At 51.2% G+C, this 20,012-nt stretch overlaps 1 protein-coding gene across 1 annotated transcript; it reads right to left on the bottom strand.

Moving 5' to 3' along the window:
- Positions 1-3,770: 3,770 nt before the first annotated feature.
- Positions 3,771-19,457, bottom strand: LOC119956371 (apoptosis regulator BAX-like). The gene is made up of 5 exons (XM_038783533.1): positions 19,127-19,457; positions 17,807-17,974; positions 16,993-17,128; positions 11,606-11,710; positions 3,771-3,977 (listed from the first exon to the last, which is right to left on the bottom strand). Exons 1-5 carry the CDS (start codon positions 19,153-19,155, stop codon positions 3,882-3,884), a joined length of 534 nt encoding a protein of 177 aa, XP_038639461.1. The 5' UTR covers positions 19,156-19,457; the 3' UTR covers positions 3,771-3,881.
- Positions 19,458-20,012: the final 555 nt, after the last annotated feature.

The following is a 20,012-nucleotide window of genomic DNA, read 5'->3' as shown; positions in this document are numbered from 1 at the left end:
AAGTGTTTAAACAATCATGCACAGAGCTATTTCAAACACTCCCCAGCTGATGTTATTCCGCGACAGTAAATGTGTTTCACACAAAGGCAAAAGGAAGTATTTGAGTTCCCATGGCTCAGTCAGTGTCCAATGGGAATAAAGGCCTTGTGTTGAGTTCCAAAACATTTAAAAATGGCAGATTCACCACCACGAGACACTGATCATTTTCCATTAAGGCAGTTTCAACACAATCACCATCGTGGCACACAGTCCACGCACCAAACCCTCCTCTACCATGGCAGGATTCGCCACAGAAAACACAACACCCACTCCCCCCCCTCCGAGTGAGAAAGTGCGATGACTGAATCGCAACCTGAGAGCTGGGTCTTCCATGACCTTTGTTTGGTCCTCCTTGACCCCCAGGGAAGGTGTGGGGTTGACGAGCCCCCACTACCAGCAAGTCCCAAACCCAGCATGCTGATAAAACAGAGATACTCCCAGTAAGGACATTGGAACTCAGGTTTTGGGTTCCAGGGTCAGTAGGATATTCCCAGAGTGGAGGACAGTGATCCGTCTGATGTGGACAGGCATCAGTATGATATATATTGGTCACAGAGGGTGAAGTGTGGGCAGTAGATTCAGACGCTGGTTTTCACAATGCAGATGGTGGCATCGCACCTCGTTCTGACCCATGTGGAAATAATCAAAGTTTCCCTGTTCCAGGATCACACAAAATCCACATTTAGAGAGAGAGCAGCAAAAACAGAGATTGCTGAGAGGATGGTTCAGAGCAGAATGTCATGCTCTTTGGCTGGTGCCAACATTCATTGGAAAAGGTAAATAGCTCCTCTATCAAAGTTGCACATCGTGTGGGATTGGAGTGTTCAAATGGGGATTTAAGCCACAGCCTTCTTGTGTTTCGCGAGGCGAGCAACCATGGTGTTCACCTGGAACAGGCACAAACTGTCCGGAGGGAGGAGGAACAGCGCACAGGGGTATGGATGTCCCAGGAGAGGGTATGGACTGTTCCGGGAGAGGGTATGGACTGTTCCGGGAGAGGGTATGGACTGTTCCGGGAGAGGGTATGGACTGTCCCGGGAGGGGGTATGGACTGTTCCGGGAGAGGGTATGGACTGTCCCGGGAGGGGGTATGGACTGTTCCGGGAGGGGGTATGGACCGTTCCGGGAGGGGGTATGGACTGTTCCGGGAGGGGGTATGGACTGTTCCGGGAGGGGGTATGGACCGTTCCGGGAGGGGGTATGGACTGTTCCGGGAGAGGGTATGGACCGTTCCGGGAGAGGGTATGGACCGTTCCGGGAGGGGGTATGGACTGTTCCGGGAGAGGGTATGGACTGTTCCGGGAGAGGGTATGGACTGTTCCGGGAGAGGGTATGGATGTCCCGGGAGGGGGTATGGACCGTTCCGAGAGAGGGTATGGACTGTCCCGGGAGAGGGTATGGACTGTTCCGGGAGGGGGTATGGACTGTTCCGGGAGAGGGTATGGACTGTTCCGAGAGAGGGTATGGACTGTCCCGGGAGGGGGTATGGACCGTTCCGAGAGAGGGTATGGACTGTCCCGGGAGAGGGTATGGACTGTCCCGGGAGAGGGTATGGACTGTCCCGGGAGAGGGTATGGACTGTCCCGGGAGAGGGTATGGACTGTCCCGGGAGAGGGTATGGACTGTTCCGGGAGAGGGTATGGACTGTCCCGGGAGGGGGTATGGACCGTCCCGGGAGGGGTTATGGACTGTTCCGGGAGAGGGTATGGACTGTTCCGGGAGAGGGTATGGACTGTTCCGGGAGGGAACATTGACAGTCCTGGCTGGGAGGGTGTTCAGATTGGGATAGACAAATGGCTTTAAACAAATGTACCAATTGCACAGAGTTGTCACTGACTCAGTAGCCAGTACATTTTCCTTTCAAGAGTATTGTTCTTTCTGGTACCAGCTGCCTTTACTGTGGAACAAATAATCTATTTCTAATAACAGTTGCCAAATTTAAGCTGTAACAACCCCCCCCCCACGGCAACCTTCCCCGAGGGGGTGTGGAAGGGGGGAGAGGGGGAGTGTTGGAAGCAGGTCTTAACTACAAGGCTAAGGAGGAGTGGTTATCCTGCCCTAATACTGGGTTCATTCAATCACATTCTAGTCCTGAACTGTCAGAGAATATCCAGAAAGATGCGCGCACCCTGTTATTGCCCACTGCAGCTGGGCAGAGAGGGGCAGATGGAATTTATTAGAATTTGAATTGAAGTTCAAAGTGGTACATTTTGGCAGAAGGGGTAGAGAGAGACTCAATGGCACAATTCTAAAAGTGTGCAAGGACAGAAGACCATGGGGTGCATGCGTATAGATCTTTGAAGGTGACAGACATTTTGAGAGAGTTCTTAGCAAAATATATGGGATCTTGAGCCCTAGAAAAATAAGCATTGGGTACGAAAGAAGGTTAACTTATGCTGGATCTTCATACATCTCTGTCTGGTTAGGCTACAACTAGAGTATTGTATTCAATTCTGATCACCGGGGCATTCAGCTTTACCAGAATGGTTCCATGGCTGACGGATTTTAGCTCCAAGGTTGGGTTGGGGAAGCTGGAGATGTTCTGCTTAAAGCAAAGGAGGTTGAAGGGGATTTGACCAAAGTGAGAGGTTTAGATAATGTAGACAATGAAAAGTTGTTCGCATTACTGATCATTTGAGGATTAGAGGATTCAGGGTTCTGGTTTTAGGCAAGAGTTACAGAGTGGGATGGGGTGGGAGGCTGAATTTAGTTAGACAATGAGCGGTAATGCCTATGAAGGTGGAGGAAGCAAATGGAGACCGTCAATTATATCAAAAGGAAATTGGACGGGCATTTGTAGAGCTACGGGGATAAAGAATGCACGACCGGACTGATTGCGTTGGTCTAGAGAGCTGGCATAGACTTGATGGACTGAATGGTCATCAACTGAACTGTAATGATTATATTCAAGTAAATTCATGCTTCAACAGTAAAGTATAAAATTCTCATTGGTTCCCAATTTCAGGAATACCACAGCCAAGTTAGAAATTCTCCCCCATCGACAAAGATGGTTTTCAATTTAATCTGTAAAAGATAATAGCCAGAGTAAACAGGCTTCTCCCAGCTAGTGCCTAACTAATCCTCACAATCTTCACCACCAGGCAAATCACGGCCCTCACCACCCTGTGCAAAAGAGTGTCTGACTGTCCATCATGTGGCATCACAAGTCCTATACTTACCTGTATTCCAAGATGGTGCGTCACATTGTAGAACATACAACTGCACAGCGGCATAACACTGCCCACAGCAAGCAGCAGACATTTGAGGTCTGAACTTAAAGCAACAGAATGAGTCCTGTTGATGTGAAGCTGAAACATCTAAATAGCAGCTGTCTCAAATATGCCTTATGTAATAAACAGTTTAGATGTATAATCAGCATCCACATGCTGCTCCACATATAAACCAACTTAACAAACATCAGTCTATAATAAAGTGACTTTATCACATTCAGTGCATCTCTACAGATAGAAAAGCCATCTGTACACACACAATGCTGGAGAGTAGGAACCTAAAGCTGATTCCGACTACCGACTACCTTCCCTCCCACTTGCACCCAGATAAAGCACGGGCAGTTTTGATGGAGTCCCAGCCACAGACACCCATTACAGCACAGAAATACCATCTCCTCCACATAGTGAAGCCACAAGGAACCCCTTAATCACGGAGTGCCCATTTCCCCGGCAGCCCCAGGGTCTCTGCCGAATTGGCGAGTAGAACAAAACTGGAATCTGCTGCAGAGCCGTGTTGGGGAGATGGTCCATTGTTGTTTCGAGCCTCTCACAGCAGGGTCCCTTCCACCAACGTCTTCACCTTGGCTGCTCCCCTGGGTTCTCAGTACTGCTTTAGGAAGATTTCCATCGTACCACCACCAGAGTGGTGATGACTCCCAGGGTGAAGATCCCAATGGTTTGCCAGGTTGGAGTGCCCAGGATGGCTTCCTATCAAACAAGGTCACCACAAATCAGTTAGACAAAAATAAGGAAGAATTTCCGTTGCAGTCAATTGATGAATATCTGACAAGTCACTTCAGGGACAGCAGGCACTGGTATCTGTCAGTATCCCGACCCCCAATTATCAATCTAAGAGGAGCAACAATCAATGTAAACAGCTTCCACAAGCTCAGCACCAGTGTAGCCAGCTCAAAGTGCCGGTGTGATATCAGCAACTTAACTGGAGATTGAAATGGATGAAGATACCAGTCACACAACAAGTCCTTCTTACCATGTGACAGCACATTCTTCTGGTTTATTAATTTAAAAGATCATCAATGAGTTCATTTAGCAGATTTGTACAGGGCTCAGCATGACTGAATGGGAACACTCTCATTTTCCAGTTAGAAAGTCAGAGATTCAGCCTTCATTCCAAATAGACAAACCACGCTAACTTCCAACCGCAGCACGGAGAGAGTTCGGCACTGTGAGAGGGTCAGTACTGAGAGAGTGCGGCACTGTCAGAGGGTCAGTACTGAGGGGGGGTCAGTACTGAGAGAGTGCGGCACTGTGAGAGGGTCAGTACTGAGGGAGCGCTGCACTGTCAGAGGGTCAGTACTGAGGGGGGGTCAGTACTGAGGGAGTGCTGCACTGTCAGAGGGTCAGTACTGAGGGAGTGCTGCACTGTCAGAGGGTCAGTACTGAGGGAGTGCTGCACTGTAAGAGGGTCAGTACTGAGGGAGTGCCGCACTGTCAGAGGGTCAGTACTGAGGGAGCGCTGCACCGTCAGAGGGTCAGTACTGAGGGAGCGCTGCACCGTCAGAGGGTCAGTACTGAGGGAGTGCTGCACTGTCAGAGGGTCAGTACTGAGGGAGTGCGGCTCTCTCAGAGGGTCAGTACTGAGGGAGTGCTGAACTGTCAGAGGGTCAGTATTGAGGGAGCGCTGCACTGTCAGAGGGTCAGTACTGAGGGAGTGCTGCACTGTCAGAGGGTCAGTACTGAGGGAGTGCTGCACTGTCAGTGGGTCAGTACTGAGGGAGTGCTGCACTCTCAGAGGGTCAGTACTGAGGGAGTGCTGCACTGTCAGAGGGTCAGTACTGAGGGAGTGCTGCACAGTCAGAGGGTCAGTACTGAGGGAGTGCTGCACTGTCAGAGGGTCAGTACTGAGGCAGTGCTGCACTGTCAGAGGGTCAGTACTGAGGCAGTGCTGCGCTGTCAGAGGGTCAGTACTGAGGGAGTGCTGCATTGTCAGAGGGTCAGTACTGAGGGAGTGCTGCACTGTCAGAGGGTCAGTACTGAGGGAGTGCTGCACTGTCAGAGGGTCAGTACTGAGGGAGTGCTGCACTGTCAGAGGGTCAGTACTGAGGGAGTGCTGCACTGTCAGAGGGTCAGTACTGAGGGAGTGATGCACTGTCAGAGGGTCAGTACTGAGGGAGTGCTGCACTGTCAGAGGGTCAGTACTGAGGGAGTGCTGCACTGTCAGAGGGTCAGTACTGAGGGAGTGCTGTACTGTCAGAGGGTCAGGACTGAGGGAGTGCCGCACTGTCAGAGGGTCAGTACTGAGGGAGTGCTGCACTGTCAGAGGGTCAGTACTGAGGGAGTGCTGTACTGTCAGAGGGTCAGTACTGAGGGAGTGCTGTACTGTCAGAGGGTCAGGACTGAGGGAGTGCTTCACTGTCAGAGGGTCAGTACTGCGGGAGTGCCACACTGTCAGAGGGTCAGGACTGAGGGAATGCTGCACTGTCAGAGGGTCAGTACTGAGGTAGGGTCAGTACTGAGGGACGGTCAGTACTGAGGGAGTGCCGCACTGTCAGAGGGTCAGTACTGAGCGAGTGCTGCACTGTCAGAGGGTCAGTCCTGAGGGAGTGCCGCACTGTCAGAGGGTCAGTAGTGAGGGAGTGCGGCACTGTCAGAGGGTCAGTACTGAGGGAGTGCCGCACTGTCAGAGGGTCAGTACTGAGGGAGTGCTGCACTGTCAAAGGGTCAATACTGAGCGAGTGCTGCACTGTCAGAGGGTCAGTCCTGAGGGAGTGCTGCACTGTCAGTGGGTCAGTACTGAGGGAGTGCTGCACTGTCAGAGGGTCAGTACTGAGGGACTGCTGCACTGTCAGAGGGTCAGTACTGAGGGAGTGCCGCACTGTCAGAGGGTCAGTACTGAGGGAGTGCCGCACTGTCAGAGGGTCAGTACTGAGGGAGTGCCGCACTGTCAGAGGGTCAGTACTGAGGGAGTGCCGCACTGTCAGAGGGTCAGTACTGAGGGAGTGCCGCACTGTCAGAGGGTCTGGCGACGAGGGTTAAAGTGGATAGCTGTCTACGCTGCTGAAGCCACCTCCCTGGATTTTTGTTGGATACAGGTTGGAAGTTGTTTTCTATTACACCATGCCTCTGTATGGACGTTTGTTTTTTTTTGATGCTGCGCTGGAAAGCTGGAACCAGTACGCACAACGGATGCGTTACTATTTCCGGGCAAACAACATCACTGAAAACGAGCGCCAGGCGGTCATATTGGTCACCGCCTGCGGCCCGCATACGTTTGGGGTGATTAGGAACCTTACGTCCCCAGCTGCACTGGACACCAAAACGTTTGATGAACTTGTGAACTTAGTGGGGCAACATTTTAACCAAACCCAGTCCACGATAGTCCAACGTTACCGGTTTAATACCGCTGAGAGGACCCCAGGAGAATCCCTTGCCGAGTTTCTATCCAGGCTACACAGGATTGCGGAGTACTGTGACTATGGTGAGACCTTGTCAGAAATGTTACGCAACCGTTTGGTTTGCGGTATTAACAATGCAGCCACCCAGAGAAAGTTGTTAGCCGAGCCAACATTGACTTTTCAACAGGCCATTCAAATAGTATTGTCCCGAGAGAGCGCAGAATGGGGAGTGCAGGGCCTACAGGGAATGGAGGTGCATGCCTTGGGGCGCAACCCCTTCCGCCTGAAAGCATCCCCCCGCACATCTGCAGTGCCTTGGGCGAGGTGACGTCCGGATCGACGCCAGTGGCCGTCAGACATTCTTTCCCAAAGGGAGCCTTCTCCAGAACCAATGGATGAGGAACCATGTCCGTGTCAGACTTGTGGGCGCCGACCCCATCGCGGACGCCGGTCCTGGGGGCGCCAGAGGCGCCGTCGCTCCGACCGAAACTGGGGCCAGCCCAGGGGCCGTACCTTTCACTTGGATGAACCTGCAGCGACTACTCCCGAGGACGTGGAGACGGAGGACGACTGCCTGCAGCTGCATTGTGTGGCAGCTCCCCGTGTGGCCCCCATTAAAGTGACAGTACGGGTCAATGGTCACCCGCTTGAGATGGAGTTGGGCACTGGCGCAGCGGTCTCCGTGATCGCCCAGAGGACATTCGACCGCATCAAGCAGGGTATACAGACCCTTACATTAACTGACACACAGGCCAGGTTGGCCACCAACACGGGGGAACCATTGGACATTGCAGGAACTACGATGACCCCTGTTGTTTATGGACGCCAGGAGGGGCGTTTCCCACTTACCGTGGTGCACGGCCATGGGCCCAGCCTGTTGGGTCGGGACTGGTTGCGCTATTTGCAGCTGCAGTGGCAGCACATCCTCCAAACAGTTTCTGGAGGGTTGACTGAGTTGATAGGACGATACCCAGATGTATTCCAGCCCGGTTTGGGGAAAATAAAAGGGGCTGCAGCCCGTATCCAAGTCGAACCAGGAGCCACGCCGCGTTATTTCCGGGCGTGCACAGTGCCTTACCCCTTGTTCGAGAAGGTGGAAGGGGGGCTCACCATTTGGAGACTTCGGGTATTATCAGGCCCGTCCGTTTCGCTGACTGGGCAGCACCAATTGTACATGTAATGAAGCCAGATGCCACAGTTCACTTGTGCGGCGACTATAAACTTACAGTGAATACGGCTTCCCGACCCGACCGATACCCAATGCCTCGCATAGAGGATCTCTACGCGAAGCTTGCAGGCGGACTCTGGTTCACAAAATTAGATACGAGTCACGCCTACCTACATTTGGAGCTGGACCCTGCCTGCTGGCCATATGTAACGATTAATACACACCGGGGTCTGTATGAATATACACGTTTGCCCTTTGGAGTATCCTCTGCCTGTGCTATTTTTCAACGCGTTATGGAGGGCATTTTGAGAGGTTTACCGCGTGTCGCTGTCTACTTAGATGACATTTTGATCACATGGACGTCGGAGCAGGAACATTTGGAAAATTTGGAGGCTGGAGTCCGTTTACGTCGCACAAAGTGGGTCTTTCAGGCGAAGGAAGTAGTCTACCTGGGTTATCGGGTGGACCGCGAAGATTTGCACCCCGTCGCAGAGAAGGTGCGCGCGATTCAACAGGCCCCACCCCGACTGACACTTCGCATCGTCGTTCCTTTCTTGGCCTCGTAAACTATTACGGGAAGTTCCTCCCCAATCTGACAACTACGCTGGCCCTGTTGCACCTTCTGCTAAAGAATAACCACACCTGGGCTTGGGGTCAGCTGCAAGAAACCGCTTTCCGGCGGGTAAAACAACAATTGGGGCAGAACGGTAGCATTGTGGATAGCACAAATTCTTCACAGCATCATGGTCCCAGGTTCGATTCCCGGCTTGGGTCACTGTCTGTGTGGAGTCTGCACGTTCTCCCCGTGTCTGCGTGGGTTTCCTCCGGGTGCTCCGGTTTCCTCCCACAGTCCAAAGATGTGCGGGTTAGGTGGATTGGCCATGATAAATTGCCCTTAGTGTCCAAATCGCCCTTAGTGTTAGGTGGGGTTACTGGGTTATGGGGATAGGGTGGAGGTATGGGCTTGGGTAGGGTGCTCTTTCCAAGAGCCAGTGCAGACTCGATGGGCCGAATGGCCTTCTTCTGCACTGTAAATTCTATGTATCTATGTAATTGTCGTCGTCTGGGTTACTAGCCCACTATGATCCTGGAAAGCCTTTGCTCGTCACATGTGATACATCCCCGTATGGTATCGGGGCCGTCCTGTCCCACAGGATGGACCGAGCGGCCGGTAGCTTTCGCCTCCCTCACATTGACTGCAGCGGAAAAAAAGTACGTGTAGATCGTGAAGGAGGGCCTGGCAGTGGTCTTTGCTGTGAAACATTTCCACCAATACGTATATGGCCGCCACTTCACTATCGTGACTGATCATAAGCCTCTGCTGGGACTTTTCAGAGAGGATAAGCCAATACCGCCCATTGCTTCCACACGGATCCAGTGCTGGGCTCCGTTGCTCACTGTGTACGAGTATTCTCTGGAGCACAAACCAGGAACCCAGATAGGGAATGCAGACGCACTGAGCCAATTGCCTTTATCGACCGGCCCCATGTCGACCCCCATGACCGGTGAGGTGGTTGCAACCCTAGATTTTATGGACACCTTGCCTGTCACGGCATCACAGATCCGTGGGTGGACCCAGACGGAGCCAGTCCTGTCAAAGGTTCGGCACATAGTCCTGTATGGTGGGCAGCATAGACAGCTCCCAGGCGAGTTGCGGGCATTTTCCTCCAAGCTGTCCGAATTCAGCGTGGAAGACGGCATCCTCATGTGGGGGACGTGTGTGATTGTCCCGGAAAAAGGACAGGAGCTGATACTGAGAGACTTGCACAATGGGCATCCGGGTGTGACCAAAATGAAAATGTTGGCCCGGAGTTATGTCTGGTGGCCAGGCCTTGACACCGACATGGAGAAGGGGCCTAAAACTGCTCCATTTGCCAGGAGCATCAGAAGCTTCCTCCGGTCGCGCCCCTACATCACTGGGAATGGCCAGGGCGGCCTTGGGCGCGCTTGCATGCGGATTTCGCCGGCCCTTTTCAAGTATCCATGTCCCTTCTATTAATCGATGCCCTAAATGGTTAGAGGTGCATAAGATGGTAGGCACAACAATTGAGAAGATGCGTTTGTCTTTCAGTACGCATGGCCTCCCCGAGGTGCTGGTCACGGACAACGTCACTTCGTTCACAAGTGAGGAGTTTGCGAGGTTCATGAAGATGAACGGCATACGCCACATCCGCACTGCCCCTTACCACCCGGCTTCCAATGGGTTGGCGGAGCGCGCAGTGCAGACATTCAAACGAGGCCTAAAGAAGCCGTCTTCCGGGTCGATGGACACGAGACTGGCTCGTGTTTTGTTTTCGTATAGGACTACCCCCCATGCGGTGACTGGAGTAGCTCCCGCAGAACTCCTAATGGGCCGGAGACTTCGCACCCGCCTTAGCATGGTTTTCCTGGACTTTGGCGCAAATGTATGCCGCACTCAAGAACGGCAGGGACATGGTTTTTCTTGGCATCGGCCGATTCGGCAGTTTACGCCCGGTGACCCAGTGTTACATAGAACATAGAACAGTACAGCACAGAACAGGCCCTTCGGCCCTCAATGTTGTGCCGAGCAATGATCACCCTACTCAAACCCACGTATCCACCCTATACCTGTAACCCAACCTTACATTTTAGGACACTACGGGCAATTTAGCATGCCCAATCCACCTAACCCGCACATCTTTGGACTGTGGGAGGAAACCGGAGCACCCAGAGGAAACCCACGCACACACGGGGAGGACGTGCAGACTCCGCACAGACAGTGTCCCAGCCGGGAATCGAACCTGGGACCCTGGAGCTGTGAAGCATTTATGCTAACCACCATGCTACCGTGCTGTTCGTTCAGAATTTTGCTGGTGGTGCCCAGTGGGTCCCTGGCGTAATCTTTCGCCAAACGGGCCCTATCTCTTACCAGGTACAAGCCCAGGGGCATCTCCAGCCCAAACATGTAGACCACGTTCGGTCTAGAAGACTATCCCTTCCAAAGATTCCCTGCCCCAGGAGCTCATTTCTACAGCCGCAGAGACCAGACACAATGGAAAGTATTCCTCACAATCTCCCTCTGATGCCTCACTCAAAGCCTGCGCAGGTCGTGACAGAACCGCGTGGAGATAGAGACACCGAGATGGCGGAGGCAGCGGACTCCGACTCTGAGATGGAGACACAGGCTGCCTCAGAGGGGGAATCCTCGGGCCCACGGGCCGTGGATGGACAACCGTTACGCCGATCATCACGGAAGCGCCATTCTCCATCTCGTTACATGCCGCCCGATCCAGCGCCTCATGCAAATGGTGTCCGGCCTGCGGCAAAACGAATCCGACGCCCTCCTTTGCCAGGGTCTTCGGTGGATTCCTTGGACTTTGGGTGGGGGGGGGGGGATGTTATAACCTGCCTGCTTACCACTGGCTGGGGACTAATGACAATCCCACAATCTTATGGGAGTATGAGCTTCCCCAATGAGGGGGGCGGAGAAATCACTAGCAGACTCCCTGCATAAATAGAGCTGGCCAGTTTGGAACCAGCCAGAGAGAGAGGAGTTAGCTGCAAGGGAAGTTGCTGCTGCTGTTGTGTATATATATATGTTATTGTAAATAAATGTTATTTCTTTGTATCCTTAAAACTCGTGCTGGATTCTTCGTGGCCCTCACAAAAACAGGGAATCTGCTTCCTCTGCTGTCAGTCCCAATGATAAATGGATCTAAGGAACAATACTTGCTCCGGTTTGAGACACCCTCAGCTGGGATCAATCCAGGCAATAATGCTGCAGGAAGGAATATCCACAGCACAGATCATTAATTACCATTGGAATCGCACAGAAAGTTCTGAACACTCACCCAACCCCCATGTTCCCGAATCCAGCGCAAAATGTTCTCCTGGAAATATTCCATAGTCCAGGTGATTATGGTTTGGATCAGATCTGGAATCTTCTGGCACATGGCCTAGAAATAATTAGACATTGTTCATTAGATACACAACTTGAAGGTATATTTCAGGTAACTACAATTTGGCCCTCCTACGGCGATATCCTGCTGCAAACAAATTCAGGACGTTGAGTGAAGCAAAGAGACACTTAACAATAATTTTATTATTGTCACAAGTAGGCTTACATTAACACTGCAATGAAGTTACGGTGAAAATCCCCTAGTCACCACACTCTGGCGCCTGTTCGGGTACACGGAGGGAGAATTCAGAATGTCCAATTCATCTAACAGCACGTCTTTCCGGACTTGTGGGAGGAAACCAGAGCACCCAGAGGAAACCCACGCAGACATGGGGAGAACGTGCAGACTCCACACAGACAAAGACCCAAGCGTGAATCGAACCTGGGACCCTGGCACTGTGAAGCAACAGTGTTAACCATTGTTCTACCGTGCTGCCTAGGGGGGGTGGATGGCACAGTGGCGCAGTGGTTGGCACTGTTGCCTCATGGCGCCGAGGACCTGGGTTCGACCCCGGCCCTGGGTCACTGTCTGTGTGGAGGTCTCACATTCCCCCAGTGTCTGTGTGGGTCTCACCCCACAACCCAAAGATGTGCAGGGTAGGTGGATTGGCCATGCTAAATTGCCACTTAATTGGAAAAAAATTTTTAAAATAAAAAAAAAAAAAACAAGACATTTGGGTACATGCACAGTTTGTGAGTTCAACGAGAAGCTTAACAGAAATTGAGAGGCTAGAAATCTGGAACGCTCGCTTCGAGACTTTTGGCATTGAAAAGGTGCGCAGTTTGCTGTGAGCCAGGGAAACCGCAGGGTTATCTGTGACTGAGGTGGAAATCAGTTTGAGTGACAGAGCTTCCCGCTCTGGGTTTACCAACCCTCCAGACTGCACTGCCGTCTAATAGAGACTTGCCAGTAAAACCAGTGGGCCATTCAAAATTACTGTTTTTGTATTTTAGTTGAACATTTTATTTAATTTAGAGGGGGGTGAAAGGAGCCTGTTTGACCAACACGTGATTGGATCATTCAAGCCCTCCAGCTTTCCGACTGCAGAGGAGGTAGAGCAGGGCGAGGATCAGCTGATCAATAACGAAAGTGTGGGGTGGGGTGACTGGATTCGGCGACTTTAAATTGCTCAGGTAGTAATAACTAGTTAACTGGCACATCCACTAACTGGAGTATCAACTTAAATTCCAAAAGGTTGATTGTTTCCCGATCACGATCCAACCAACACAGAGGTTCAATTTTAAAAAAACAGTCACTACAAAAAAGATTAATCAGCTATGGTGGAACAGAGATTAATAGTTCCCTGCTGGTCACAAGCATTATAGTTCACTGTTTCAGCGTAACAGCCCAGTGTAAACCAGTGCTGGATTCAACTGAGAGAGACACAGCGGGAAAACAGGTGTCAAAATTATTTCCCTCAAATCTCAATGTGCAGGACAAGGTATAACTGCAGACTGCACAGCACGGAAAGAAAGGACCCAGATAATCACTGGAGATTCATTTCTCAGATAAACCTCTCATGTCATTAACAACACCCCAAGTTAGTCTCGCTGCCCACGGGCTGCACGGTGGCACAATGGTTAGCACTGCTGCCTCACGGCGCTGAGGTCCCAGGTTTGATCCCGGCCCCAGGTCACTGTCCGAGTGGAGTTTGCACATTATCGCTGTGTTTGCGTGGGTTTCACCCCCACAACCCAAAGATGTGCAGACTAGGTGGATTGGCCACGCTAAATTGGCCCATAATTGGAAAAAATGAACTGGGTACTCTAAAATTTATTCCAAAAAAATTCCCGCTGCCCACACACACAGACACGTGTGCGCACACCGACCAAGCGCCGCACAGGCACACACAACGGCACGCGTGCACAGACAGGCCGGGGAACCAAACACACAGACAAGACAGGCGCACACGTACACAGGCAGACACTCATATACAGATATGCATTATTGTACACAGTCAGGCATGTACCCGGTGTGCACCGTGAGGACTGGTGTGCATTATTGATCCCTTTAATCACATTTTGTTTGATGTTTTAAGTTTCCTTCGAGATTTTATTTATTTGATGCAGTGCCCCTTTAAGGACCTGCGATTTTAATTTATCCCACAACTTGTTATTTTAATTTATTTGGTTAATGTAAAGAAGCACACAGGCAGGCAGTCACATATACACACAGGCAGTCACATATACACACAGGCAGTCACATATACACACAGGCAGTCACATATACACACAGGCAGACACATATACACACAGGCAGTCACATATACACACAGGCAGTCAGTCACATATACACACAGGCAGACACATATACACACAGGCAGTCACATATACACACAGGCAGTCAGTCACATATACACACAGGCAGTCACATATACACACAGGCAGTCACATATACACACAGGCAGTCAGTCACATATACACACAGGCAGACACATATACACACAGGCAGACAGGCACATATACACACAGGCAGACAGGCACAGATACACACAGGCAGACAGGCATAGATACACACAGGCAGACAGGCACAGATACACACAGGCAGACAGACACACATACACACAGGCATTTGTCATTTTTATAAATGTCCTGGAAGAGGGTGTAGAAGGATGGGTTAGTTAATTTGCAGATGACACGAAGGTCGATGAAGTTGTGGATAGTGCTGAAGGATGTTATAGGATACAGAGGGACATAGATAAGCTGCAGAGCTGGGCTGAGAGGTGGCAGATGGAGTTTAATGCGGAGAAATGTGAGGTGGTTCACTTTGGAAGGAGTAACAGGAATGCAGAGTACTGGGCTAATGGCAAGATTCTTGGTAGTGTAGAGGAACAGAGAGATCTCAGCATCCAGGTACATAAATCCCTGAAAGTTGCCACCCAGGTTAATAGGGCTGTTAAGAAGGCATATGGTATGCTAGCCTTTATAAGCAGGGGGATTGAGTTTCGGAGCCACGAGGTCATGCTGCAGCTGTACATAACTCTGGTGCGGCCGCTCCTGGAGTACTGCGTGCAGTTCTGGTCACCACATTATAGGAAGGATGTAGAAGCTTTGGAAAGGGTTCAGAGGAGATTTACTAGGATGTTGCCTGGTATGGAGGGAAGGTCTTACGAGGAAAGGCTCAGGGACATGAGGTTGTTTTCGTTAGAGAGGAGAAGGCTGAGAGGTGATTTAATAGAGACATATAAGATAGTCAGAGGGTTAGATAGGGTGGACAGTGAGAGTCTCTTTCCTCGGATGGTGATGACCAACACGAGGGGACATAGCTTTAAATTGAGGGGTGGTAGATATAGGACAGATGTCAGAGGCACTTTCTTTACTCAGAGAGTAGTAGGGGTGTGGAACGCCCTGCCTGCAACAGTAGTAGACTCGCCAACTTTAAGGGCATTTAAGTGGTCGCTGGATAGACATATGGATGAAAATGGAATAGTGTAGGTCAAATAGGCTTCAGATGGTTTCACAGGTCGGCGCAACATAGAGGGCCGAAGGGCCCGTACTGCGCTGTAATGTTCTATGTTCTACACACCGGCAGACAGGCACAGATACACACAGGCAGACAGACACAGATACACACAGGCACAGGCACAGATACACACAGGCAGACAGGCACAGATACACACAGGCAGACAGGCACAGATACACACAGGCAGACAGGCACAGATACACACAGGCAGACAGGCACAGATACACACAGGCAGACAGGCACAGATACACACAGGCAGACAGGCACAGATACACACAGGCAGACAGGCACAGATACACACAGGCAGACAGGCACAGATACACACAGGCAGACAGGCACAGATACACACAGGCAGACAGGCACAGATACACACAGGCAGACAGGCACAGATACACACAGGCAGACAGACAGGCACAGATACACACAGGCAGACAGGCACAGATACACACAGGCAGACAGGCATAGATACACACAGGCAGACAGGCACAGATACACACAGGCAGACAGGCACAGATACACACAGGCAGACAGACAGGCACAGATACACACAGGCAGACAGGCACAGATACACACAGGCAGACAGGCACAGATACACACAGGCAGACAGGCACTGATACACACAGGCAGGCAGGCACATATACAGGCAGACAGACAGGCACAGATACACACAGGCTGGCAGGCACATATACAGGCAGACAGACAGGCACAGATACACACAGGCAGACAGACACAGATACACACAGGCAGACAGGCACATATACACACAGGCAGACAGACACAGATACACACAGGCAGACAGGCACATATACACACAGGCAGACAGGCACATATACACACAGGCAGACAGGCACATATACACACAGGCAGACAGGCACATATACACACAGGCAGACAGGCACATATACACACAGGCAAACAGACACGCACACAGGGTGACAAAGAGGAACTTGTCCGGAATAAGCAATGCAGCTTGGTTGATTGAAACTCCTCTCCCATCAAGATCCTTCCCCATTTGCATCCCCACTCTATCAGCCTAACGATTTGCATAAAAGGAATTTTAATACCCACCTAAAATTTATTTTTCGCTCATTACATTTCTATCTAGCCTTGGTTATTTTGAAGTTCTGATTTGGCTTTATCTTATAGACTATAGAATTTAAGGTTTGATACTGCTTCATTAGGGGCAGCACGGTAGCATGGTGGTTAGCATAAATGCTTCACAGCTCCAGGGTCCCAGGTTCGGTTCCCGGCTGGGTCACTGTCTGTGCGGAGTCTGCACGTCCTCCCCGTGTGTGCGTGGGTTTCCTCCGGGTGCTCCGGTTTCCTCCCACAGTCCAAAGATGTGCGGGTTAGGTGGATTGGCCATGCTAAATTGCCCGTAGTGTCCTAAAAAGTAAGGTTTGTTGTTCTGTTGCGGGTATAGGGTGGATACGTGGGTTTGAGTGGGGTGATCATTGCTCGGCACAACATCGAGGGCCGAAGGGCCTGTTCTGTGCTGTACTGTTATAATCTAATCTAATCCATTAATCTTCTTTAGATTGTAGAACTTGTGCCTGTCTCACCTTAGCCCCATCATACTTGGGATCATCCTCTCCCCCCATGGCCAATGTACAAGACTCCGTTTATGTTTGTTTAAAGCTGCCCCTCTGAGTAACTAGGAATGACTGTGAGTCTCATTTGGAGAATATTTTGGACACCACTCCCGCAGCACTGCAGCTGAGCAGTCGTAGCCATGGGGATGTTCCCAGAAAGCAGATGAGTTAGTTTGTCGCTGCATTGACACCCCTCCTGCCCTCCCCGACAGAAAGCAGCTGTACCTTCACAACAAGCTTGCAGGCAAAGTAGAAGAGAGTCACCACTCTCCCCCAGTTGATGACTCCATCGGCAAATTGTTCCTTGGCCACTTTGAAAAACATTTCCTTGGGACACTTGCTGCCAATGTTTTCGATCATCCTGTGTGCAAGAGGAAGCTCAAATTGTATGACCCATCAAACAGACCAGGTTACAGGATGCAAGGCAGAAAGATGGTGGCCGAGAAATTCAAATACATCAACCGCGAGAGCATCAGATCACAATCACCGCATTGTACAGAGGGCAAGTGAGCGTGGAAGGATTTTGTCCTGGACCAGCCGCGCCTGATCATGTGGTTTGAGAGAGATGACAAGCAGCAGAATCCTGGTCACGGGACTAGAAAGGTTCTCACCTGTTACGTGCTGCGTTGCCGTCAAGTTTTGAAATCATAGATTGCAACAAGATTTTACCCAAAAACAGAAACCACACAAGATTGAGTCTGCACAAAGCACGCAACCTGTGGCAAAACTGACATTAAATCAGGTAAACACCATCATGGTTCACTCAGGGTGATTGTTCTGAGAAGTGTTATGGTTAGGTTTACGTTTACTGACTCAAACCCAGAGAGTGATGGGATTACGGTTTGTTCAATCTCCTGGCTGGGAGCACAGGCAGTCACAGTTCAATCCCACTTCTACCTCCTCCAGTGACCGATCACTGTTGATTCACCCTGTGGTCTGGACAAGAACCAAAGAAACTGACATAGTAACGAAGCAAAGTGCCGAGCAGTTATGGAGAGCAAGGTTCCAGTTCAGGTGCACGTCAATATTGTCGCCTCACCTCTGTAACTCCATGTTGCCGTCAAGCTCGTCCCCAATCTGCCGCAGGCAAACCCCAAGACGCTTTACATCAGGGTTACACAGTTCATCCTCTTTACCTCCGAGCTCTGTGATGGTTACAGGATTTTCACAACCCTCTGCTCTTCGATTCGTCCGTTCAATGATAAATCTGAAATTTTCAAAAAGCTTGTTATTCCGCCGGGAATTTCAGCACAGGTGGAACCGTTTTGGCCCATCACCTGTGTCATCACCGACTCTTAAAATTATACCCCCATGTTATCATTCCTTCAACAAAGGGGAACAACTGTCTCCATTTCACCCTGTCCATACCCCTCATAATCCTACACACCTCACTCAGGTCTCCTCTCAGCCTTCTCTACTCCAGCCTCTCTTCATAGCTGATTGCTCCATCTCAGGCACCATCCTGGTGAATCTCCTCTGCACCCCCTCCAGTGCAATCACATCCTTCCTATAGTGAGGTGACCAGAACTGCACACAGTACTCCAGCTGTGGCCTAACCAGCGTTCTGTACAGCTCCAACATAACCTCCCTGCTCTTATAATCTATGCCACAACTGATAACAGAAAGTGTCCTGTATCCCTTAACTACCACATTAACCTGACCTGCTGTCTTCAGGGATCTTCGGGAAAATACCCCAAGATCACTCTGTTCCTCTGAGTTTCCTAGTGTCCTGCCATTCATCGAGTGCTCTGTTGTCCCGTTACACTTTCTCCACCACCCCATCCCCCCCATTCTCATCTATATCATTTTATATATCACAAACAATAAGGGACCCAGCACTGATCCGCTGGACACAAGCCTCCAACCACACAGCCTTCTATCACCACCCTCTGTCTCCTATCACTAAGCCAATTTTGGATCCAACTTGCCAAGTTACCCTGGATCCCATGTGCTTTTACCTTCTTTATCAGTCTCCCATGTGGAACCTTGTCAAAGGCTTTGCTGAAATCCATATAAACTACATCAACTGCACTACCTTCATCTACACATCCGATCACCTTCTCAAAATTCAATCAAATTCGTTCGGCAAAATCTCCTTTTGACAAAACTCTGGAGGGCAAACCAGTTATTTGTGAATTTGCAATAGCTTGGTGAGGCTGTTGGGTCAACAGCAGAGAAGCAAACTCTTCCCAAAAGTTATTTGCCTAAAACTGACCTCCGACCTCTGCACTAGGTGAATCGGTGTAGAACCCTTAAAGGGCCAAGCCAGATTGCCAGTTACATTGCCAGCAGCACAGCTCTGACTATGGGCAATGTTGCAGGTGAGCAGTCATTAAATTGAAACCAATCAGACACGTACCCCCGCAGAAGTGTGACCCCTGTGCTCATGATCTTCTCATTGACTTGGTCTGAAAGAGAAACACAAAGTTAGAGAATGCTGCAGTCAACAGTAAAACAACAATAAGAATATTATTTTTCCCACAGAGGAAAGAATCAGGGTTGGGGGCAGGTAACAGAATGTGGGGTGGTGAGGATACACAGAGGTGGGGGAGATGTCCTTGTCTGTGAGAGATGACAGGGAGTTACAGGTGAGGACAGCACTTTGGCAGCAGTAACAGGACAGGGAGGACGCAGTGAATGGCTGGACAATTGGAAGCTCAGAGGAACAAAGGGATTGCGAGATGTTTGTCCAGAGACCCCCAAAGGCGGCAGGACAGGTCAATAGGGCGGTTAATGGGGGTGGGGGGGTTGGGGTTGTTGTGTGTGTGTGGGGGGGGTGCGGGGTTACACGGCAGGGGGGGCGGGGTTACACGGCAGGGGGGCGGGGTTACACGGCGGGGGGGGGTTACACGGCAGGGGGGGGTTACACGGCAGGGGGGGGGTTACACGGCAGGGGGGGGGTTACACGGCAGGGGGGGGGGGTTACACCGTGCAGGGGGGTGAGTACACGGCAGGGGGGGGTGGGTTACCGGCAGGGGGGGGGGGGGTTACCGGCAGGCGCGGGGGTTACACGGACGGGGGTGGGGATTACACGGCGGCGGGGAGGGGGGAATTACCACCGGCGGAGGGGGGGTTACACGGCAGGGGGGGGGGTTACCACGGCAGGGGGGTGGGGGGGTTACACGGGCAGGCCGGGGGGGTTGTTACACGGCAGGGGGGGGGTTACCGGCAAGGCGGGGGGGGGTTACACGGACAGGGGGGGGGGTTTACACGGCAGGGGGGGGGGTTCACGGCAGGGGGGGGGT

This window comes from Scyliorhinus canicula, chromosome 23 (assembly GCF_902713615.1).
Source record: "Scyliorhinus canicula chromosome 23, sScyCan1.1, whole genome shotgun sequence".
NCBI lineage: Eukaryota > Metazoa > Chordata > Chondrichthyes > Carcharhiniformes > Scyliorhinidae > Scyliorhinus > Scyliorhinus canicula.
This window is presented reverse-complemented; position numbering and strand designations above follow the sequence as displayed.

Bases quoted from the DNA above. Each gene is read 5' to 3' on its own strand.
- LOC119956371 (XM_038783533.1), bottom strand. From the start codon at position 19,155: ATGAGCACAGGGGTCACACTTCTGCGGGG. The intron at 17,129-17,806 runs GTGAGGCGACAA...TCTTGCACACAG, and splicing joins GGCAACATGGAGTTACAGAG to GATGATCGAAAACATTGGCA. The intron at 11,711-16,992 runs GTACAGCTGCTT...AATTATTTCTAG, and splicing joins CCTGCAAGCTTGTTGTGAAG to GCCATGTGCCAGAAGATTCC.